Genomic DNA, 25,067 nt, shown 5'->3' on the forward strand with positions numbered 1-25,067 from the left:
GGGGTTGGAATTCATGCCTTTCGGGGAGAGGTTGAGGGAGTTGGGTATGTGTAGCTTGGAGAAGAGGAAGGCAAGGGGGGATACAGTAAAGGTAAAGGTATCCCCTGTGCAAGCACCGAGTCATGTCTGAGCCTTGGGGTGACGCCCTCCAGCGTTTTCATGGCAGACTCAGTGCCTTCCCCAGTCATTACCGTTTACCCCCCAGCAAGCTGGGCACTCATTTTACCGACCTCGGAAGGATGGAAGGCTGAGTCAACCTTGAGCCGGCTGCTGGGATCAAACTCCCAGCCTCATGGGCAGAGCTTTCAGACTGCATGTCTGCTGCCTTACCACTCTGCGCCACAAGAGGCTCTTTGGGGATACGGTAGCTGTGTTCAATTACATAAAAGATAGACATGTTGAGAAGGAGGTCAACTTGTTTGCTGCAGCTTTAGAGACAAGGACTTGGAGCAATGAATTCAAATTATGGGAAACGAGGATACACTTAAATATTAGAAAGCTTTTTTCTGACTGTGAGGGCTGTTTGTAGATGGAATAGGCTGCCTTGGAGAGTGGTGGAGACTCCTTTGTTGGAAGGAGCACCTATCAGGAATGTGAGTGTTTTTAAGTCCCCGAGAAGGAGGGAGGGCAGCTGGACTGGATGACCCTTTATGGTCTCATCCATCTTTGTGTGATTCTGGTTCTATCTCATACTGCTTCTTAGTGTATACTCCCCCCGCTCCCAAAATGGCCAATGATGGGCCTGGAGAGGATGGGAAGGGGAGGGGCCCCAGGTGGGCATGTGCACAGCTATGCCTCCCAACCATATTCTGCACGATTGCGCTACTTCTGGGGTTTCTCGAAGCCTGAAGAATGTTTCAGGGATTTCTCAATGGTAAAAAAGTTGAGAAAGACTGAATTACGGGGTTGCTATTTTGCTCCTATTTTAGTAGTGTTTTAGTCTAGTAACTGGTATTCATTTGAAACTGCTTACATTATCTGTGTTTTTATGGTCTGGTTGGTTGTTTTATATAGGGTTTAAATTAAGAATTTTTAATGTTTTTTTGTTATGTTTTATTTTGTAAACCATCTGAGACAGGTTCCCTGGAGAAGTGACTTTTAAAAAGTGAAATAAATCAGCACCTTGCAAGGAAGAGGAAAAATGACTTTTTTCAGCCGACTGGACAAAACTTAGCCTTTCAAAATTCAGATTTAAAAATCTAAGACCTTAATCATTTTTAAGGCAAATGCTTTTATCTCTACTACAGCAAGTTGCTGGGACTAGTAGAAGTATCGGTTGCAGTTCTGAATATACTGCAGTTCTGGGTTTGACTTGTTATAATGCTGCTAACAAACCACAATTTGTACAAACCAGGCGTTGAAAAGGATTAAAGTTTTAAATGTTATTGCAACACTTTCCTCATGCCCACAAGGGAAAAGGAAATTAATCTTTGAAGTGTATTTGTTATTTTGACATACCCTTAAATACCGGGGAGCATATTACTGTCACGGCCTTAATAGTTCATCCTACTTAGATCACAGACAGGATTAATTTACTGAATTAAACAGGAATTCCTTTGTGCCGAAGTCTTTCAGATGCCAACTGCAATTCTGCCAATTATTGCCATAAACCTCTGGCATAAAAAATGAAGTTCCAAAAGGAGCAAACAGTTATAGAAAATCCTGGTCTTTGCCAATTTTGGTCTGGCAAGCATTTTAATAGTTAATGTAACCAACTTTTAATCCTAGGCATAAAGTAAAAAATTGATCTGGAATTATTTCTATTTTTGCTTTCTATACAATTAATGCGTATCCTAATTAGGTTTTCTTTTTTCATGACAGTCACTTTGTATGCAAAAAGTAATGCTCCCTTTCTTCAATGTAGCACATAAGCGGGTCCTGGCGGGCAGGAAGGCAGGGATCGTGACGGACCAGGAAGCATGATGGTGGGTTTGTGTCAGGGCCTTCCGCACTGGCTATGTGGGGGAGGATGTTGGGGAAGCCAGAGAGGGCGGCAGCTGCCCAAGGAGACTGGCGGCAATTTGGGGGGCCATTTTTGGAGGGGGCAGTGTCCTTTACTGAGTGGACAGTGGCAGGGAGAGTAGCAGGGCAGGTCCAGGTTCCCAGCGGGTGAGTGGCTGTCATTGGGGAGGGCCCTACCAGTGACAGCCAATCAGAGGCCCCCCAGTGCTTCCTGATGCACCAGCTCCTCTGAGTGGCCTTTGGAGGGGAGGGCCTTCTCCACACAGGGCAAATCAAAGGGCCAGCATGTTTTGTTTTATTTATTTATTTTATTCACATTTATATACCGCCCTCCCCAAAGGCTCAGGGCGGTTTACTGTGTACTCCATAACATGCAAGCACCCTTCCCATGTGGTATTTTTTGTAGTATGATGATACATATCCAGGATCTAGTGTTCCTTTTGTTGGATACAGGAGGACCTTTATCTGTGAAAGCTTTACCCACAAAAATATTTTTCCTATTGGTCCCCAGTGGGCTGGATCCCATAGACGATTCTGCACAAATAAATCGCCACCACTTGAAGTGGCCATTATGGTCTGGCATTAGCCAGAGCCCAGGCCTTTTCCATTGCAAACCTTTGTATTCCAGGGACAAAATAAGGAAAAGCCATTTAGCAGAAGAAATTAAGTAGTATCCATAGTACTATCGGATTAGCTTCCCTATATGCTGCTCCCAGTGGGAACTTTCTCTCTTGTGCATTAGGCATTGCATCTGGGGCTACAGCAAGAGATGGGGGAGATGAGGAAGTCTAACAGTGCTGGTAGAAATCCTACTATTAGTGGAAATGTTTGGCTGGACCCATTCTATATGCATGTTTGGGGACATAAAATTAAATTAAGGTACTTCGAAAAATATCCGTGCTCAGTTGTCTAGAGCAGTGGTCCGCAACCTTTTTTAGGCTGTGGACCAGTGGGGGGGAGGGCGATCTGGCCACCATGCATGTGCGGCATCCCATGCGCAAACGCGCATGCGCGGCAGGTCCTCACATGCACGTTTACACCATGCGCAGCCCCAAACGTGCATGCACGGCAGGTCTGTGCATGCGCGTTTGTGCCGGTGGCCACACTTCCCTCTCCCCTCCCTCACGCAAAAAGAAGCTTGCCGGGCCGCAAGTTAATCGGCCGCTTTGCTTGCAGTCTGGGAAGTTTCTAACTGCAGGGGGGGCGGGGAGAGGAAGCCGCAGCCCGGTGCCGGAGCCTTTGCGGCCTGGCACTGGGCCGCAGCTCGGTGGTTGGGGACCACTGGTCTAGAGCTGCCAGCCAACTAAATAGCTGTTTACAAGCCTGGATTCGTAACTGCTTTTCTGTAAAATGGAAAAAGCCAACACCGTTTTAAGACATCCAGGTTGCGTCAGTATAACTGCAACACGCATAGCCCAAGTTTAATGTACAGCTATACGTCAAGGGTTTGATCCTGACCCAAGCTGGAAACTTCCACCCATTTCCCCCTTTCTGCTGCAGATCCCGTTGATGTTACTCAGATTTCCTGATCTGCCAGGAACAGCCTTTTGTGAAAATCATTGGGCAGCAGTGGGAGTAGGGCTGCCACGGAAAAATTGGGAGTAAAGGCTGGGAAGGGGGCGGAGTTTGAGGATGGGAGGTACCGCAATCAGTGGAATATAATGCCGTAGAGGCCACTTTCAAAGTGACCTTTTTCTCCAGGTGGATCTATCACAAGGAGATCAGTTTTAACTCCAGGAGATCTCCAAACACCATCTGGAGGATGGCAACCTAAGTGGGAGGGAAGGAAAATTCCATTCTGCTGATGGAAAATTTAATCTAGATTCAACCCCAAGAAACCAAAACTGTCTGCAGCAGATATTGGAGCCTATCCCTGTAGAAGAAAGTGCAAATCAGACAAGCTTGGGAAAGCAGGGGTTTATTTTATCACTTGTTAGGAATTTCATAAGAATTGAGGCCTGAGGTCAGGAAAGCAATTAAATTCATGTTTATTCAGAAATTGGATTTATGTATGTATTAGCCATGGGGGACTCTTGAAGGTTCAGAGAAGCTTAGCAAAGCAAATTAGATCAAGATACTATTTGTGTTGCACATGTAGCCACGTTATCTATAACATTAGAGTGTTTTCACAAATGGCGCTTAAAACGCTTTTGAAAAAATTCTGTGCTGTTTGCACATTTGGTCAGGATTATGAAAAGTGAAGGTTGCCTTTTTTATATATAGCCTAATTTCAGCCAGTGTTTGGGGTTTTATTTAAACATTTGAATTAGAATAGAGGGCAGAAAGAAGACTTAAAATTCCAGTTTCAGGCAGTAGTTTCCTGAGGTAAACACTTTCATATACGAGACTTAGATTGCTCTTCTTTTAATGTGAATGTTACTGTGAAAGAGCTGCATATAGAGATGAGTACGAACTTGGAGAATATGGTTTATGATTCATGGCGTGCCACGAATTTTCTGAACCACGAATCGTCACGAACTTTTCGCCACCAGAGGAACCGGTTCAGTTGGTGACAAGATATAATGGATCCCCCTCCCAGTGTGTGCTAGAGACACCAACATCACAGGGGCTCGCCAGCTGTCTCTCCTTGTCCTACCCCCCCCATACTTATGGGGTCTCAGTTACGGCCCCTCAAAGATGGTGCCCCAGGAACGAGCTTTTTGGGGAAATGACAGGTTCAGATTCAAGAGGTTTAAGAGTATATAGAATGGACTCAATGCAAGCTAGAGGCATCAGACTCACAGGGGACCTTCCCGTCCTCTACATGTCTTCCAAGTTCTGTGCAGATTGGATTTAGGTAGTCAGATTTATGGCCCTGCAAAGAAGGAACATACTTTTGGGGAAAATGTCAGTTGCAAGCTACTTACATCAAACACACAGGGAATCCCCCCCCTCCATTGGTTTGAAATTTCTTTGTTGTTGCATTGAAATTTGGTTTAAAAATCTGCCTGGAAATGTATCCATTCATAAACCACCATGAACTGCTTGAAAGTTTGTTCTGGGTGACTAGCCACAAACTTCAGTTCACAAACTACAAACCAGCCAAAATTCATCACTTTAGTCTGTGAGCTGGTTTGTGCCTATCCCTAGTTGTATATAACATAAAAGTGAGAATACTGGCCAGGTTTTTAGGTTTGAATTGCAATTCCAGGCAGCTCTACACTTTTTGTGCAGTAAACATAATTAGTGTTTCCAGTGACAAGCATATAAAGCATGGGGTACATCTGTGCATCTTTAAGCAACAATATGAAAATGCTAAATGCTGCTTTGGTAAGAGGATTGGTGGTCTTCCGTTCAGTGTCTCCTTGTTCTTAATATTTTGCTTTTCGATTTGTCTTCTGGTCTTTTCCAAAGCTTTCCCTGTGATTTCGGATGGGAGATAGTTGCAGCTTCTCAAAAGTGTCAGATTATTAAATTATATTTACAAGAAGTTGGGGTATTAGTCCATGTACATCTCCCCAAGGTGGCAACTGAGGGCGGTATAGAAGCTAATTGAATGAACAAATGAACAAACATCTTGTGCAGCGGGTTGGACTAGATGATCCTGGAGATCTATTCCAACTCTATGATTCTATGAATGAATGAATATGGTGAATTGTAACACAGATCAAAGTATTCTGGCACTATAGTAAGGAGAACTGATCTGTTAACAAGCAGAAGGAATGAAAACTCATTACAATTGATTTCCCATAGTATTTCTGCTTCCTTTGGACTGGTGAGTATGATTAGAAGAACACAGGAGAACACTGTTGGATACACTGTGATAGAGATCCTACCACAACAGTAAACTGTGTGTTATGTCTTCCCCATCTAATTCTGTACAATGTAATCCATACTATTTAAAGCCCAACCATTAAAAAGCGACCAAGCCCTATGAAGATAGGTTGAGGGATTTGGGAATGTTCAGCCTGGAGAAAAGGAGGTTGAGAGGGGACATGATAGCCCTCTTTAAGTATTTGAAAGGTTGTCACTTGGAGGAGGGCAGGATGCTGTTCCCGTTGGCTGCAGAGGAGAGGACGCGCAGTAATGGGTTTAAACTACAACAATATAGGCTAGATATCAGGAAAAAAATTTTCACAGTCAGAGTAGTTCAGCAGTGGAATAGGCTGCCTAAGGAGGTGGTGAGCTCCCCCTCACTGGCAGTTTTCAAGCAGAGGTTGGATACACACTTTTCTTGGATGCTTTAGGATGCTTTGGGCTGATCCTGCGTTGAGCAGGGGATTGGACTAGATGGCCTGTATGGCCCCTTCCAACTCTATGATTCTATGAAAAAAGAGAGACATTCTAATCTAGGGACCAATGTTGAAGGCCTTTACTCTCTTCCCTGTTCATCCTTCAGCTTCAGACTGGCCAAGATGCCTTTTGAACCACAAGGAGGACTGTGTGACAAAATTTCTAGGAACTATTATGGTCATCAGGGTTGAAGATAGAGTTTATTTGTCCTATCCAGTAGAGAGAATAAGATGGAAGGTTGGGGGTTGGGGGGGGGGGGTGGGAGCTAGGATCAGGGCTGTTCCGTAATAATAGCTAGCCTAAAGCCTTTTTTGTGTTTCAAAGTGTCATCAAGTCACAGCAGAATTAGAGGGATTCTGTAGCATTTCGAAAGCAAGAGACGAACAGAAGTGGTTTGCCATTGCCTTTCTCTATGTAGCAACTCTTGGTGGTGTCCCATCCAAGTACTAACCAGGGTTGACCTTGCTTAGCTTCTGAGATCTGATCTGATCAGGTTAGCCTGGCTCATCTGGGTCAGGGCAGAGAACCTTTCTAAGTCTCCATAAGTATCACTTTCATTTACTTGGCAGTCTCATTCTCTGAGCCCACTTAGGTAGTTCTTAGGCCATTTGGAAAAAGCAGTATTGTGCTGAGATCAGCAAATTGAACAGCGATAATTCTCTTGTGATGCATATTGTTATAATTTTAAGCACCTTAAGTAAACATGTAGCTGCAAAATATCTGCCTCTAAGTTATTATTTTTTTTTGGTGGGGGGAGTTTACAGTGGCGCAGGGTGGTAAGGCAGCCGGCATGCTGTCTGAAGCTCTGACCATGAGGCTAGGAGTTCGATCCCAGCAGCCGGCTCAAGGGGCTCATGAGAGTTGTAGTCCATGGACATCTGGAGGACCACGGGTTGACTACCCCTGCCTTATTCTATGCCACCACTCCCGGGGCCACCAGCTCATGGCGGCTTACAACACTTTAAAATCCGACTGTTCCTCCCATTTCTGTGTTTTGTTTAAACTGTTTTAAAATATTGATGGGTTTTTAAAAACAATAATATTTTTATTGTTTGCTGCCTTTGGGACCTTAAATTGAGTCAAAATGTGGCTTTAAATTTTTTTTAAAATAAAGCAAACAAACAATTAAATGAAGTGTATGGTGCAATCCTAAACAGAGATATAGTAGTGGGTTTAGAAAAGGGTGACTCTGCTTAGGACTGCACTGTTAATATGCAGATTGTAATATGAACTTTGGCTGCCCCTCCCCTTTAAAGCTAGATGATCCCATTGTTTACTTATTTCGTTTCTTGACATACACATATATAGGTTGCCCTTTGCTGTCATAGCCGGTCATCTCGCCATGAATCTGTAAATCTTAAGTGAAAAGCGATCAAGTGAACCAAGTGATTGAATTAATTAGCACGGCAGCCCGCCTTCTGCCTGTACGATGAGACTTCGTCTTAATGTGGCATTAATTGCTGTCAAGCCTGAGTGATCAGTATCCACAGTCTTGTCCCAGATGACCAGTTCAGCGAAGACCAAGAAGCAATGAGATGTGTACTGTCTGTTAAATTGAGGGCTGAACAAAGAGACTCATATGTACAACCATTGCCTGATGTGTGTCTTCAAGCATCAAAGAGTTGTTGAATTATCCTTCTGTGATAGTGTCTAGTTTGAGGCATAGTTTGTAGCCAATGATGCCCAGTTGTCCAGTCTTGTATTGCTGTTGCTTTTCATCTTATACTCAAATTGTTTGCTGATATTGTGATCTAACTATATCGTCTGTGGGGTTATTATAATTTAGCACCTTGAAAGGACTGAGTGCTTTCAGCTAAATGCTCATCTTCACAAGTTTTTATCCGTGTGTGTATGTTAAGTGCCATCAGCTCACTTCTGATTTACAGTGACCCTGTGAATTGATGATTTCCAAAATGTCCTATCAGGTCTTGCAAATTGAGAGTTATGGCTTCCTTGACTGAGTCATTCCATCTCTTGTTTGGTCTTCCACTTCTGATGACTTCAACTTTTCCTAGTGTTATTGACTTTTCCAATGATTCTTCTCTTAATAAAGCAGCTGAAATGCCATAAAGCACCAGGAGTGGATGCTATCCCACCAGAATTTCTTAAGAATCATGAAGATTGGTGGACACCAATTCTGGCAGTCCTCTTTACTTACATTGATTCAACAGGACAAATTCCTCATGGTTGGGAAACCATGATGATTGAACTGTTTTACAAAAATAGATATCACAAAGATCCAGTAAACTATTTTTATTATTTATTTAGATTAGATTTATATACCGCCCTCCTTTGCAGCTCAGGGTGATTTACAGAGAACATAAAGTCCGTTATACAATACAGCATAGTTCAATAACTGTGTCAATTAACAATGCAGCATCATCAACAATTATGATAGGTAACAACAGAACATTTAATTACAGTGACATTATGGCTGTATTGTTATAGAGTGAACATATCTAGATGGGAGGAGTTGTGGGGGCACAATAGGTGTTGTCATTGGCTTCAACCAAATGCCTGGGGGAAGAGCTCTATTTTGCAGGCCCCATGGAAATGTGGTAGCTCCGACAGGGCCCAGATCTCTTCTGGGAACTCATTCCACCATTACCAGCCAATTAGTTTACTGAGTGTTCCCAGCAAACACTATACAAGGAATCTGAGAGACAAATTAATTTGTAGGGACAGTGTTAGAAATTTGTAGGGACAGTGTTAGAAAAGCTAAATCTCAATATGAGCTTAGGCTAGCAAGAAGTGCTAAAAATAGCAAAAAAGGCTTCTTTAGTTATATTTCAAGTAAGAAAAAGAGTAGGGACATGGTAGGACCATTGCGAGGACAAGAAAGTGAAATTATAACAGATGATGAAGAGAGGGCCAAACTGCTTAACTCCTATTTCTCCACAGTCTTCTCTTGTGAGGGAAATAGTGCTCAATGTGGAAAAAACGTAACACAACAGGGGAGATGGGAATGGTGGCCTAGGATCACTAGGCAGTCCACAAACACCTAGTTTCTTTAAATGAAACAAAGTCTTCTGGGCCAGATGAACTGCATCCAAGAGTACTAAAAGAACTTGCAGATGTAATTTCTGAACTTCTGTCCATTATTTTTGACACTTCTTGGAAAACAGGTGAGGTGCCAGATGATTGGAGGCGGGCAAATGTTGTCCCCATCTTCAAGAAAGGGAAAAAAGAGGATCCGGGTAACTATAGACCTGTCAGGTTGACATCTGTATCTGGCAAAATTTTGGAACAAATCATCAAACAGTCAGTCATTGAGAAGATGGAACAGAGAGCTGTGATTTCTAAAACTCAGCACTGGTTTTGTAAGAATAAATCATGCTAGACCAACCTTATCTCTTTTTTCAAGAAAGTGACTACCTTGGTGGATCAGGGGAATGCTGTGGACATAGTGTATCTGGATTTCAGTAAAGCGTTTGATATGATGATATCAAACATGATATTCTTGTTGACAAGTTTGTAAAATGTGGTATGGGTCCTAATTCTGTCATGTGGATCAATAACTGGTTGACAGATCGTACCCAAAGGGTTCTTGTTAATGATTCCGCATCCTCTTGGAGAAGAGTGACAAGTGGAGTTCACCAGGGATCTGTCCTGGGGCCTGTGTTGCTCAACATATAAATGATTTGGATGAGGGTTTAAATACTTATTAAATTTGCAGATGATACTAAACTGGGAGGGGTAGCAAACACAACGGAAGACAGAATCAGAATTCAGGATGATCTTGATAGAAGTGGGCTAAACTGAATAAAATGAAGTTCAATAAGGACAAATGTAAAGTTCTGCATTTAGGTGGGAAAAATCAAACACGCCAATATAGGATGGGGGAGACTTGTCTTGGCAGTAGCTTGTGCGAAAAGGATCTAGGAGTCTTAGTAGACCATACATTGAATATGAGTCAACATTGTGATTCGGCGGCTAAAAAGGCAAATGGGATTTTGGGCTGTATCAAACGGAGTATCATGTCCTGATCATGGGAGGTGATGATACCGCTTTACTCTGCGCTGGTTCAGCCTCACTTGGAGTATTGTGTTTAGTTTTGGGCACCCCAGTTGAAGAGGGATGTAGACAAATTGGAGCATGTCCAGAGGACGGCAACAAGGATGGTGAGGGGGTTGGAGACCAAGACATATGAAGAAAGGTAGGGGGAGCTTGGTCTGTTTAGCCTGGAGAGAAGACGACTGAGAGGGGATCTGATAACTACCTTCAAATATTTAAAAGGATGCCATATATAGGATGGAGCAGAGTTGTTCTCCCTTGCCTTGGAGGGACCAGAACCAACGGGATGAAATTAATTCAAAATAAATTCTGTCCAAACATCCGGAAGAAGTTCCTGACAGTTAGAGCGGTTTCTCAGTGGAACAGGCTTCCTCGGGAGGTGGTGGGTTCTCCTTTTTTCGGAAATTTTTAAACAGAGGCTGGATAGCCATCTGACGGAGAGGCTGATTCTGTGAAAGCTTAAGCGGGTGGCAGGTTACAGTGGATGAGCGATGGGGTTGTGAGTGTCCTACATAGTGCAGGGGGCTGGACTAGATGACCCATGAAGTCCCTACCAACTATATTAGTCTATGATTCTAGGATTACTATCCAGGTTAAGTCAGGGAAAGGGCAGGCAGGATTTGGGAGGGTATGATCATTCAATCTCACAGGGAAAAAATCCTTTACCAGACGGGTCTCATTATACATAGCTTTTATTGATTTTAAAGCAGTGTTTGATTTGATATCCAAAGCCCAACTCTAGGGCAAATTATAGAATACCTCCATTGATTGTAGGCTTTTGGCCCTTATGAAATCATTAAGGAACAGCCATAACAGTGAGGTGCAGCTCCAGGACCATCATACAAGCCCTATCAGCGCATTTAAGAGTGTAAAATAAGGATGCATCTTTTTACCTACCCTATTTCATTTCTACATAAATTACATAATCCAAGCCTCTAGCACATCATCTCATTCCCATACTTCTATATGCAGATAATGTCATTCTCCTATCTAGAATTCTGATAGGTCTCAGGAGAATGCCAAGGAAGCTTATAACATAATGCACCAACGAACATCTAGAGGTGAATAATCATAAAACAAAAGTTATGGCTTTTGGTAAACATCCAAAATTAAGATCATGGAAACTGAATGGTCGTAACATTGAACAGGTCAGTGAGTTCAAGTAACAAGAGGTAGGTATTCAAGCATCAGGAGCCAGGAATGGCCACTATAAATATATAACCAAGCTTGGCCATAGAACAGTGAACAACATAATTAAATTTTTCTACCCAAAAGGAAGGCAATACGTTCTGCTGGCCCTGGAAGCCTTTAGGGCTAAGTCCCTTTCATTACTATTATATGGTGTCCCTGTAGGATATCTTGACAACAGGCATTGTCCTTATAAAAAGGTAAAGGTATCCCCTGTGCAAGCACCAGGTCATGTCTGACCCTTGGGGTGACGCCCTCTAGCGTTTTCATGGCAGGGGTGGTTTGCCAGTGCCTTCCCCAGTCATTACCGTTTACCCCCAGCAAGCTGGGTACTCATTTAACCGACTTCGGAAGGATAGAAGGCTGAGTCAATCTTGAGCCGGCTGCTGGGATTGAACTCCCAGCCTCATGGGCAGAGCTTTCAGACTGCATGTCTGCTGCCTTACCACTCTGCGCCACAAGAGGATCATTGTCCTTATCAGGAGAGTCCAATCTAAATTTCTCAGGGCCATCTTACAGTTCCCTCGTGGTGTTTCAAATGCTTTAGTGCACCTAGAAACAGGGATGCTGTAAGTAGAAGATAGAATTACCATGCTCTCCACTGCTACATGGCTAAAACTTAAATCACCAGCCCACAAATTTGGCATCACTTATCCTTTTCAGTTATCTTGGCTCAAATCAGTAAGAACTAAAATAGAAAGACTGGGGGGGGGGTTGATGGCCCTATTACTTGAGTTAAACACACAACAGGCCAGAAATATTTTCAAGCAGAAGATCAAAGATGTTGTCTGGCAACGGGACATAAATAAATCCCCTGGCTTCCTGTTCCCAGATAGGAACAAATATGCATTAGCCCCAGCTCCTTATCTGTTTAATTTAGGGAATAGTAAAACAGAGAAGAGCCTTTTCTTTGGCCAAATGCTTGGCCCTGCCTACAGCAGTATTAGAAGGCTGATTTAAGAAAATCTGCCTCCCCCAGAGATTATGCCTCAGTGCTAGTCAACAGGGAGCATTTTTGCACCATGCTATGATAACGAGATAAATTATTACAATCTATCTCTGCAGATATTTATATCTGTTCTTGCTGGTATCTCTGCCCTTGCTGACACTTCGTGCATTTTATGGCTCTCTTTCCTGGGATATCAAGTAGCTCCCAGAGCCTCAGAGACCCCCTGCTGAGTTTAAAAGCACTTGTCATCTTGGGGGCCATAGTCCCCACCATCATCACCCCCAGATTCTTCCTTCAGTTGCCAGTGATCGGCTGGCAACCCTATCAAGTACAGAATTTTTATGTTCTTGCCCACATGAAGACACTATCCAATTTCCCATATGCAAGAAAGTTCCTTAGAAAATTCAAATGTTGGTCTGAAGTAGCACAATAAAATCAGAGTCCAGTAGCACCTTTAAGACCAACAAAGATTTATTCAAGGCGTGAGCTTTCGAGTGCAAGCACACTTAGTTGAGTGCATGCTTGCACTCGAAAGCTCACGCCTTGAATAAATCTTTGTTGGTCTTAAAGGTACTACTGGACCCTTGGAAAATGGTAAGTGTAAATCTTATATATTCTTATAAGAGACTTCTCTGAATAGAGTTGTGATGTCTGACTTAATTTTTAAAAATCTGATTTTACCATGCAGGACCTGAATACAAAATAACTGTAGAAAGTCCTATACAACTATTCTAAGATGTAACAGTTTGGGTAAAAGGTGAGCGATCTGGTGATATGATAACTCCTGGCAAATTTCTACTTTCCAGCTAATTAGACAGCATGAAAAAATGAAAATAGTTTTTATTTACATACATGCAAGTTTAATGCTGTTTCTACTTTTTTTTTCTCAACAGGTGGAGAATAGACCAAAATACTATGGACGAGAGTAAGTAACCATTTTGAGTAAAGAGAACATATGGATATAATAAAATTACCAGTCCTTTTCTAGGTGTCATTGGGTATACTGTTTTTAGTGGTGGAAAGTGCTGCCATACAGTAACACTATATGTTTCTTTAAGGCAATGGTTCTCAACCTCCCTAATGCCGCGACCTCTACAGCAGGGGCAGCAACGGCGCACTTGTGCTCATGGGTGGGCAGGTGCGCATGCACATGTGACACCGCCGCTCCTGCTTGCCGCATTGCTTGCTGTGGCACTGGCCTCCTACGCAGTTTCCATGAGCTCCAAGGCAGCACGGAGAAGGTCAGTGCCATGTGGCTGCTGTTGCCGCCACTAGCAACTGCCGGGAAAGGGCTGAACGCCCCCTCAAGGGGTCGTGACCTCCATGTTGAGAACCACTGCTTTAAGGCAAGGGATGCTTGGAGGCAGTTTCACATTGCCTACCTCTGTGTTGTGATCCTGTGATTCCTTCATGATCTGCCATCCAAATACTAGCTAGACCTAACCCTGTTTAGCTTCCAGACTCTGACAAGATCAGCTTAGCGTGGGCAATTCATGTCAGGGATTGTTCTTCTTACACAGAACTAACTAGCAGCTCTAGGTAGTAGGGAATTAAATTGTGGAAGTGGTGTAGGGGAGGGTTAACTCTGCCTCCTTCCAGCACCTCTGCTCCAAATCTCTTTGGGTAGAATCATTAAAGTTGTCACAAGTTCCAGTTACTTTGCATACATGTTTCCCTCTTACTCAAATGCAAAGTGAGGGATTACCAGAAATGGGATCTTTTCTGTAGCAATCTAGGCAGCATCATTGCAAAGCAAGATATTGCTCTACTAGCATCCTATTTCAGGCTCTTGCAACTGTGCCGTCTTGTGCACATACAAAAATCCAGTACCAAATGATTGCTGTAGAACCTTAATAATGCAATATCTAACAGTATGCGAATGTTCTCACAGCTATTCACCCAGAGCCTAGTTCAGGCTTTCTCAGCCAGGGTTTTGTGAAAATCTGGGTTTCTTTGATGACCCTGGATGGGTTTCATGAATGGGTGGGAGTTAATTCATTTTTTATATATATATATATTTAAATTGTTAAATATTTATTGGGTGATATGACCATGTATGGTCATGTTGTCCCATGCTCCCTCCAAAATGGCCAATGATGGGCCTGGAGGGGGTGGGAAGGGAAGGCACCCCTGGTGGGTGTGTACACAGCTATGCTTTCAAACCATATTCTGCACAGTCAAGTAATATCTCATGAAAACTATTAAAGAGTTGCAGCGTATAGAAACATGGATTCCTCAATGTGGACTCAGAAGAAAAAAAGGAAATCACAAGGCACAATGATATAGTAGTCTTCTCTATGTTTATAGGTGAAAAGGTTATAACATAAAGTCTAAATGGTCAAACATATGATCAAACATAAAGAGTCAACCAAAACGGGATCCTAGGTTAAGTGACCCGCTTTCTGTTTTATCTTTAAGGTGTATTATGCTGCTTTGTAAAATTATGAACTATGTTTTGAAATTCTACATGCATATATTGTCTACTTGTCAATTCATTTTGCAGAGCAACCACTGACGAAGATAAAACAGAAAGCGGGTCACTTAACCTAGGATCCCGTTTTGGTTGACTCTTTATGTTTGATCATATGTTTGACCATTTAGACTTTATGTTATAACCTTTTCACCTATAAACATAGAGAAGACCACTATATCATTGTGCCTCGTGATTTCCTTTTTTCTTCTGCGTATAGAAACATTGCTAAGTATTGTACGATATGAAATCCATGGAGGGGGGGGAGCAAGGAAGACATAACTGTCAGAAGAAAACTCCAGCCAAATTTTTTTACCGCTCTGGGAAATAACATTTCCACTAGGGTTGTGCACTTTGGTCGCCAAAGCCGCCATTCGCGCCCGAAGCAGCCAGCGGTGCAGGGAGGGAGGAGTGGCACCAGTCGTGCGTGTGCCGACTGGTACGCCGGCGCCACCCTTCCCCCATGCGCCACAGTGCTGGCTGCTTCGGGCACGAATGGCCACTTCGGCAGCCGAAGCTCACAACCGTAGTTTCCACTCAATATCACCAGCCATTAATTACTAATGCAAATAACCGACTATCTATGTAGCAGATGTGAGAATGCCTTGCAACATGGTAAATACAGCAGACATTGGGGCACACGGTGATATATGGCAGCATACAATCTTACCACATTTCCCGTAATATACAAAGCAGTTTGAAACAGTTCCACCATTCAATGGCTTTTAGAAGAGAGTCGACTCTGTTTTCTATTGAACTATAGATGACCACACAGTACCGTTACCTGTTCAACTAGTTCTGTTTAGGCTCACTGTATAATTTGTGATGATGCTAATAGTATGTTGATTTTTATGTTCTGTCTTAAAATTCGATGTAACTAACATGGCTTCATTTAGGAATGCAGGGGGAAAAAAACCTATTGGATAGGTTGTGGATGTTGACACTAATATATGCAAATGTTTTGCAGATTAATGTAGAGGATGTTATTCAAATTTAAGCCCTGCCCACAGGCTTTTTGGCAAGTTGCCTGACTGGTCGTCATTGTCGTGAAGTGCGCGCAACCCTAGGAAGCAACATAAGATAAGATGGACACTTCTTTGAAAGTCGAGCCAATAAGAAGTGCCTCTTATAAACAGAATTTCCATTTGTGGAAAGCGTATCCTTAGGCTGCGTATGTATAATGAATTTGACAACGAAAGCGTACCAGCCAAAAAAATAATAAAGTCAGCTGCATGCTAAGTAGACACATTAACATAATTGTATTCAACACTGACTCTAGTTTTGCTGAGTGATTCTTGAAAACAAAGGGTGCTACTTTCGTATTTAAAATATTGAAAAGGTGAGGGTTTATATGTTTTTCGGCAGGTGCATTTCTTTTGAAACAACTCTTAAGTGTACTGATTAAGATGGGCTTTGTTTTTCAGGTTTCATGGGATGATATCAAGAGAGGAAGCAGATCAATTATTGAGTGTAGCGGAGGGGAGTTATCTCATACGTGAAAGCCAACGGCAGCCTGGAACGTACACTTTGGCTTTAAGGTTGGCAATTAATAATTCATTTTTTTTAGACTATTAGAATATTTATGAATACTCTTGGAGGTGTCATTATTTTCTAATTTCCTTTATCCCGCTTTTTGAAACGGTCAAAACCAAAGTATATTTTTTGCGTGTCTAGATTATGGTTCTAATTCCTTAGTTTTGAAACACCATCGCTTGTGCAAGTAACTTGTTCGGTTTAGGAAGTAAAAAATACAAGGTGAAGGAGTCAAGGCATTGGCAGAAAGAGATGTTTATTGGAACAGGTTGTCCTTTCTTCTTGTTGTCAATGCATGCTTTGGTGGTTGGAGGAAAGAAGGAGTCGGACAAGGGGAGACGTGGTGAGAGTCAGACAAACCAGACCATTTTGTGTTCTGTTCTATCTCAAAGTGACTTTGAATGAATTCCTGATAAAACATTGGAAACCTATATAAAGGTGCTGTTGCAGTAAAAAGTTCTTCATCTAAGAGACCAGTCTGATGTGTATCACTCAGACCTGGCTAGAGGAGGCTGAGGGGTTTAGCCTCTTTGGGCCATTCTCAGGTGGGTTCTTAGGATTTATTATTTAATTTTATTTGTGTATTTAAAGCATTTATTATCCACTTTGCTTCTGCATGGCGCTCAAGGCAGCTTACAAACACAGATAAATAACATCAAATAAAATGCATTAAACCCAAAATTTGAAATCCCTATTCAGGATTGCTACTAAATTTAACCAAACACAATCCTGCTCCCTCCAGGCTTAGGCTTGAGTATTAGACCTACCTGAGACTCTAGGCAACCAGTGCTATTTTGACATCTCTGGTCATTAATGTTTAATCTGTTGCCAACAACCATTGGCAGGCTTGGACCAATTATCAGTGGGCTACTCCCCCAGCTGACTCTTAGAACGACCTTACCAGTGGAACCATGATATATACCAGGGGTGGTCAAACTGCGGCCCTCCAGATGTCCATGGACTACAATTCCCAGGAGCCCCCTGCCAGCATTTGCTGGCAGGGGGCTCCTGGGAATTGTAGTCCATGGAGGGCCGCAGTTTGACTACCCCTGATATATACGTTGGGGCCTAAATTGGCTGGAACCTTTTCTTTTTGTGCCTTGTGTATTACATTGGGAGTGAGGCAATGATTTTGCATTGTTAACCACATTTGCAGAAAGACAGTATGTAACTATAACAACAAGCAAACATTATAGGACTTTATATTTTTTTAAATTCTGTGTTCTAAGTCTGCATGATTCTTGAAATTTTGGACACATAACCTTTAGCAGGCTTTCTCAACAAGAGTTTCATGAAATGTTGGGGTTTCTTGACAGCCCTGGAAGGGTTTCCCAAATGGGTGGGAGTTAGTTAATTTTTACTATATTTTTAAAATTTGTTAAAAGTTTATCAGGTAGTATGATCATATATGGTCATGTTGACCCACCTGCCCCTCCCAAAAGGGTCAATGATAGGCTTGGAGGGGGTAGGAAGGGGAGGGACCCTAGGTGGGTGTGTACACAGCTATGTTTGCCATCCATATTCTACACCAGGGGTAGTCAAACTGCGGCCCTCCAGATGTCCATGGACTACAATTCCCAGAAGCCCCTGCCAGCGAATGCTGGCAGGGGCTTCTGGGAATTGTAGTCCACGGACATCTGGAGGGCCGCAGTTTGACTACCCCTGTTCTACACAATCATGCCAGTTAGGGGGTTCCTTGAAGCCTGAAGAATGTTTCGGGGGGTTTGCAACAGTAAAAAGGTTGAAAAAGCCTTGTTTAAAGATTGGTTCAGCACAAGCTAATTATACACAAAAAATTAAAAGCTTTTAACATTAGTTATCTTTCCCGTTATTAAAAGAACTAATTAAAACCATTGAAGCCATTGTCTAGTTGGTAAGATTGCATGGCCTTGGTGCTTAAATGTTTGGTTTATTTGTAGGCTTATGTGTCTCCCACCTCGAAACTCGCCCTTCATCGCCATTGCTGAAATTCTTGTTTGCTGACACAGCTGTCTCCATAACTCACTGTCTGCTGGATTGTTGAGAGGTTACAGTACTATGTCAGGGTCCCCTGTCAGTGGGTCGGAGCCTGGGACTAGCTTCTTTTCTGGCACTGGTCAGGCAGAAGCCTGAGAAATGTGAGGAGGGAAAACGGCTTCATCCCAGTCCTCTTCTCTCCAGCTGCCTTCCTCCTCTCTTTCCAAGCCACAGGAGAAATCTGGCTTTTCTTCCCTGACACATCCCTAACTGGCCATTAAAAGTTGGCCTTGGGGCCGTCTCCTTAGCCTTGTGGGAAGGACAGAGCCCCAGCATCAGTGAAAAACTCAGCATTGCCAGTTTACCTCCACCTGGCTCAAGGGCTGCATTTGTGATCCGCACAGATTTTTGACTGTCTTCTCCTCCATGTTGTGCACTTCCTAGTGGAGCTTCAGTTGTTGTGACTGCTGCTGTAACCCCCCTGCCCGTCTCAGAAGTTTCCCATCCAGCTGGCCTGGCTTCTTTGCTGATCTTGCTGCAGCTCTTCTAGGGGTTGTGTGTCATCCATGAGGACATGGGCTGTCCTCCTGTGGGCTGTCCTCCTCTGGGGGAGCCAAATCAGGTTGGCTCATCTTGCCTCTACTGCTGCTGCTGGCCCCAGCATCTTCCTCAGAGATGATTATAGGGTCAGACTGCTGGTTACTAGCAGTGGCACAGTAGGGCGCTGCCTTATATGCCTCTGCCTCCTCTGCCTCTTCTGGCGCGCTTTTTGAGGTGGAACTACAGACGTCACCTCCATAGTCACATCCGCTTGAGAAGGCACACCAGAAGATGTGTTCCACATCAATGTCCTGTAACCATACAAACATTCGGGGGGGAAATATATCAAACAATACTTTGTGGAACAGAGGTATGGACAGAGGTTATCTCAGAGATCATTGATTCATTTCTTTTAAGATTTTTAAGGAAAATAACTATAGATTACCCAAATGTGTATTTGGTACAGGCATCTGTCAAATTCCTTCATTGGTGTCAGCGGCTTGCCTAGAAGATTTTAGACTCAGAACCAAGATTCTCTTCAACAGATTCTCTTTTCATCTTCTCAGATTAAAGCATGATCCCGTTCAAAATAAATAGAAAAAGTTGGTCATCCAGAGACTGAACCAACTTTGCTTTTCTCCAATTTTATTATCTTCAGTGCTTGAAGACATGGGTGCCAAGGTCATCTTTATACAGCGTTTGCTGTATTCATATTTGGCTAAGGACTAAGTGGGCAAAGAGTGGGCGGGGCCAGTCCGGGTGAAGGGCCAATCTTCAAGGCCCTGGGTGTGCTTCTAGGCCCGAGCAGAAAGCCGCGCTGACACCGGGGGGGGGGAGGGGGGAAGCAGGCCTTCCCCTCGGGCCTCGAAGCACACGGGGAGCCTTTCAAACCCCGTTCTCATGAACGGGCTTTGAATCTAGTAGAATCATAATTTGGAAAGGGGCGTACAGGCCATCTAATCCAACCCCCTGCTTAATGCAGGATCAGCCTAAAGCATCCATGATACGTATCTGTCCAGCTGAAAGACCTCTAGTGACAGGGAGCTCTCCACCTCCTTAGGCAGCCTGTTCCACCCCTGAACTGCTCTGACTGAACTCCCCCTGGATATCTTGCATATTGTCTTGGTGGTTGTAGTTTACCCAGGGAACCAAAAGCCTTTAGCCAGTCCCCAATAGATCACCACACAAAGTAAATTTGGACTTGTTGGATCACCCTGCCACCAAACTGTAGACAGTTTAGGTCCTCAGCCCTACCAGGACTATTGAGTACTGGTCATATTCCAAAGAAATCAGGGTTCACTTTGATGTGGCACGTTTTAAAATCCCACCTTCCCTTTTTGAACTTTTCCAAAGTTAAATGAGACACATTTAATTTCAGAAGTGTCTTGTAAAGGCAGACAAATAGAACAGTTTCTCTTCCTTAAAAAAAAAGAAAGAAAGCTGGAAAAAATGGAGTTGCTCTCTGTATAATGTTCATGTGTCATCTAAGTGGCTTCAGAACACCACACAAAGGGTGAATGTGGTTGATAAAGGCTGCTGTGGATTTTCTCAGCAGGAACTTCCTTTCCTGCTTGCCATCTGTCCATCATCCCACCATACTTGCTCTGAATAAATGATTCAGATTACGTACAAACCTAATGACTCATTTCAGACATCTGAAGGCTTCTTTTGTAATGCACGAAAAAGTGGCTATTTGCAGTGAGAGGTTTCACAGGCTACAGCAGGGGTAGTCAAACTGCGGCCCTCCAGATGTCCATGGACTACAATTCCCAGGAGCCCCTGCCAGCATTCGCTGGCAGGGGCTCCTGGGAATTGTAGTCCATGGACATCTGGAGGGCCGCAGTTTGACTACCCCTGGGCTACAGCCTATATTGACAAATGCATGTTGGGCTTGAAATTATGGCTTGGACCCAGACACCATTTTCCAATGTCCTCGTCATCCCACTGCATCTCAGTGATCTCCACAAAATGCTGAGCCTGAGGGGTAGAGGGGACTCTGAAGAATGATACGAAGAGGATTTGTAGCAGGGGTGGCCAAATATTGGCTGTCCAGATGTTCATGGACTACAATTCCCATGAGCCGCTGCCAATCGGCCATGCTGGCAAAGGCTCATGGGAATTGTAGTCCATGGATATCTGGAGAGTCACAGTTTGGCCACCCCTGAATGTGTGTTAAGTGTTGTCAAGTCACTTCTGACTTAACGGCCACCCTATGAATTAATGGCCTCCAAAACATCCTATCATTATCTATTTATTAGATTTATAGACCGCTGCTTCCAGCAAGCTGGCTCACAGTGGTTCACAATAAAACATAACATAAAAACATAGTCAAATCCTAAAAACATCTTACTAATAATCCCCCAAATACAACAATTATCATCCTTGCTCTGATCATGCAGACTCAGAGCTGTGGCTTTGTTGATTGAGTCAATCCATCCCATGTTGGGTCCTCCTATTTTCCTTCGGCCTTTAACTTTTCCTACACATTCAACCCTGCTCCCCTCTGAATTTTACTCCTGGACCATCATAAACAGGACAGGGAGCAAAGTGACGATTAGCAATAGGTGGGGCGAACTTCTACAACGTTTATCTGATAACGATGGGCCGCTTCCATTGGTGGAAAATGGCAATAACACTGCAAACCAAAATACTCAAGCCAGATGCTAGCTACCCATACCATTCCTTGCATCTTGGGTTGACTTCTGTGACGATGTCCGATTGGGAGGGGGGCCTGCTTTTTCTCTCTTTAGTTTTCTCTTTCATGCATTAGTTGGATTATAAATGTTTTTGATCTTTGAGTACCATTGTTTCCTGCAGCTGGTGTGTCCAATTTTTCTAATGTGCCTTTCCTTTCCTTCCTTTCCTGGGAAGAAAACAGTAAGCATCTGCTTTCTTTTCACTTTGGCTGAGCATCTCTTCCCTTTCTCCGCTCCTGTTATTTCTTCACTCCCCGTCCAAATCTGAAGTCTTGTGTTACCATTAATTATGCCATAAGTTTTACTTGCTTCTTTCAAGTATTCTTTATCCTTTTCCTGTGCTCGCTGTTAAAAGGTAAACAGTGTCTTCAGCCATTGGCAAGCATTATTACACCTCCCTTCAACATCATTTTAAGTGATAAAGCTATTCTAGTGTGCTAGCAGAGGAACAGATCTGCTGGTATCTCTAAATTGCTCTTGTCAGATTTTTAATGGAACCTGCAGTAGTTCTCTACCAATTACAACTAGAATGTCAAAAAGCAAAGTTTGGTTATACCAGACCACACAAGACTTCTCATTGGTTCCGGGTACCTGTCTCTTCCCATCATAATTCATGAAAGTTAGTAAAGACATCCTTTTCTTGGGGCTGATATCTGGAGTAGAATTATTTTGGTTTGCATCCAGATATCACACTTAACTTCAGTTAGTTTAAAATGTGCACTGCCTGGCTTGATGCAGGGCTCAACCATCACTTCTCCTGGGGAGCCAGTTTGGTGTAGTGGTTAGGAGTGCGGACTTCAATCTGACATGCCGGGTTTAATTCTGCACTCCCCCACATGCAGCCAGCTGGGTGACCTTGGGCTCGCCACAGCACTGAGAAAGCTGTTCTGACCGAGCAGTGATATCAGGGCTCTCTCAGCCTCACCTGCCTCACAGGGTGCCTGTTGTGGGGAGAGGAAAGGGGTGACTGTAAGCCACTTTGAGCCTCCTTCAGGTAGAGAAAAGCGGCATGTAAGAACCAAGTCTTCTTCTTCTTCTTCTTCTTCTTCTTCTTCTTCTTCTTCTTCTTCTTCTTCTTCTTCTTCTTCTTCTTCTTCTTCTTCTTCTTCTTCTTCTTCTTCTTCTCATCCAGAACTGTGGTTAAAAACCAGTTCCCCTTGATGTACCAATGCACGTATGCTTTGCAGATGCATTCATATAGTACATGTTACTGGTAAGTTATTAAACGGGATGCTCCACATAAGATGGGAGCAGGGAGAATTTAAGCATGAGTGCCTGCCCAGCAACAGGAGAGTTGGCTCACATTTGGTGTAGTGGTCAGGAGTGCCAGCTTCTAATCTGGCTAGACAGGTTTGATTCTGCACTCCCCCACATGCAGCCAGCTGGGTGACCTTGGGCTTGCCACAGCCCTGATAAAGCTGTTCTGACCGAGCAGTGATATCAGGGCTCTCTCAGCCTCACCCACCTCACAGGGTGTCTGTTGTGGGGAGAGAAAAGGGAAGGCCGCTTTGAGACTAATTCTGGTGGGGAAAAGTAGCATATAAGAACTTCATGTTGTTTTTGTTGTTGTTCTTCCTCCTCCTCCTCCCCCTCCCCTCCACAACTAGATGTTTAGTCTGAATGCAGTTTTTGTTGCATTTTGTAGCTAACAAACTTTCTGAAACATAAAAGGAAGCAAATATTTCTAGCACTGAAATATCCTTTCCCTCCAAAAAAACATTCCAGTGCATGGTTCTCTTTTCCTACACTGCTAAGCCTTCAGTATTATGTGCAGTAGCTTCTCCAAAATCTAAGTAAGTTCTTTAATTTGTAAGCCACGTTGGGGAGGGGATACACGGTGGCCCAGTATTACATTCCCATCAAATCAAAAAAGCAAGGTAAAACTGGAAGAGAGCTTCAGCTAGACATTTCTCTTGCATTTGCCAAGAGAATCCTGTTTGAATCTTGCCTTGGAGTTTTAAAACTTACTTGATTGAGCATGGAGCAGAGGCCTCTTTAAGCCAATGACAGAAGACTACAAACTGCCCAATTGCAGAACAGTAAACAAATAGGATCTTTATTTGCAGGCAGGTGTTTTCTACTAGTCTATATAAGAGTGCAGATCCAACACCTGGCTAGCTGTGTAAGATTCTTCCACTGATAATCATTCTGACATCTCAGAAGAAGGCTGCTTAGAACGAAAAGTGAGAGAGATATAGAGGAGAATAATGTTACTTTACTGAACTTCAGATGTAGTTTTATTTCAAGCTGCACCTGCTAAAGAGGTCACAAGCATTTACTGTGTGGTTCGTAGGGCATAGTAAGTTTTATGGGTTTCGAAATACATAATGCCACATTAAAATATCAAAGAGAGGATTTTTGTCCTTGAAAAGAGAGAAGATCAATGTAAATCATTCAGAACACACACACCCCTCCCAAATTTATTCATTAGATCATAATTGTAGTTTCATATGTTGGGGGGGGGGAGGAATGTAATAGCTGCAAATGTCCCTTCCAAAAAAAAAAAAACATGGTTGATCAGTATTAATTAGGTGAATTGCTGGTTCATTCATTACCTCCCACAGGTGATCCTTTCTTGTTTTTCTTTTCAAAAGTCAGACTGAAAACATAAGTGAGATTTAAAAGTATTACAAAAAAAACATTGTAATGCAAATGAGGAATCCCATACAAGTGAAAGGAACAGGAAATTCCTAATTAACTCCAGAGAGTATTAAATCTGCCTTTTAAAGTCAGCTAAGCAGTAGGCTCTGCTCTGTGCCAAGGCCTGTAACAGAGGATGACAACAAGAAGATGACCTCATCCCTTGCGTCATTTTTTTTTGAAAACCTTTTTTTTTGGGGGGGGGGGCTGGAAACTTGTTTAATTAGAATAAAGATTAAAAGAAAGCAAGGAGGAATTGTACTGGTGGTAGGCGTCGAAGTGCAGGAGCACTGTATGTTCTTTTGAGGCGATAGCTGCTGAGCACTGTGTGTTTTAACGCGTTGCCATGGTTGCCTTTCCTGCAAAGCCTGTTTTCTGTCAGACGTACAGAGAAATAAGGCTCTGCGACATAAAAAGCCGAGGAATTTAATTTGAAAATTAGGGAGAAGTTTTTTTTTTGAAGCAGTTCACCGCAAAGACTTTCTGGCTAGGGTCAGATTTTGTTTCAGGCAGGTACGTCCTGTCAGGTGAGGCCTTTACATGGCAAGGAACACTTGCAAGCCGAGGAGGACGAGGGAGTCATGCGGATCTAGTCCAGGGGTTCTCATCCTGGTGGTAGGGATCCCTTTGCGGGGGGAGGGGGGTCGAATGGGTTGAATGACCCTTTCATGGGGGTTGCAGCAAGGCAATCAGCTTAGCCAGGGGGGCACCTTGCGGGGTAGATCAAGATAGAGCGTCCGTCTGTCCGGAGAAGCGGAAAAGAGTGAGATCGGCATGGTGGGACAAGAGGCAGAGCTGAACTGAGAAACTTTGGGGAAAAAACAATTTCTAAACAATCATGAACAATGGATCTTCACGCCATTGGTCAGTTTCGTTTTAATTTCTG

The 25,067-nt window shown here is 43.3% G+C and overlaps 1 protein-coding gene across 2 annotated transcripts in view; it reads left to right on the forward strand.

Annotated features, from left to right (window-relative positions):
- Positions 1-25,067, forward strand: part of CHN1 (chimerin 1) — a 161,454-nt gene that overhangs the window by 52,679 nt on the left and 83,708 nt on the right. For both annotated transcript variants that reach the window (XM_077319660.1, XM_077319659.1), the window contains exons 4-5: positions 13,240-13,271; positions 16,241-16,354. In XM_077319660.1, the coding sequence (XP_077175775.1) occupies positions 16,251-16,354 (104 nt within the window). In that variant the 5' untranslated portion in view covers positions 13,240-13,271; positions 16,241-16,250. The remainder of the gene's footprint in view (positions 1-13,239; positions 13,272-16,240; positions 16,355-25,067) is intronic.

The sequence above is a fragment of the Paroedura picta genome, chromosome 2 (genome assembly GCF_049243985.1).
Source record: "Paroedura picta isolate Pp20150507F chromosome 2, Ppicta_v3.0, whole genome shotgun sequence".
NCBI classification, from domain to species: Eukaryota; Metazoa; Chordata; class Lepidosauria; order Squamata; family Gekkonidae; genus Paroedura; species Paroedura picta.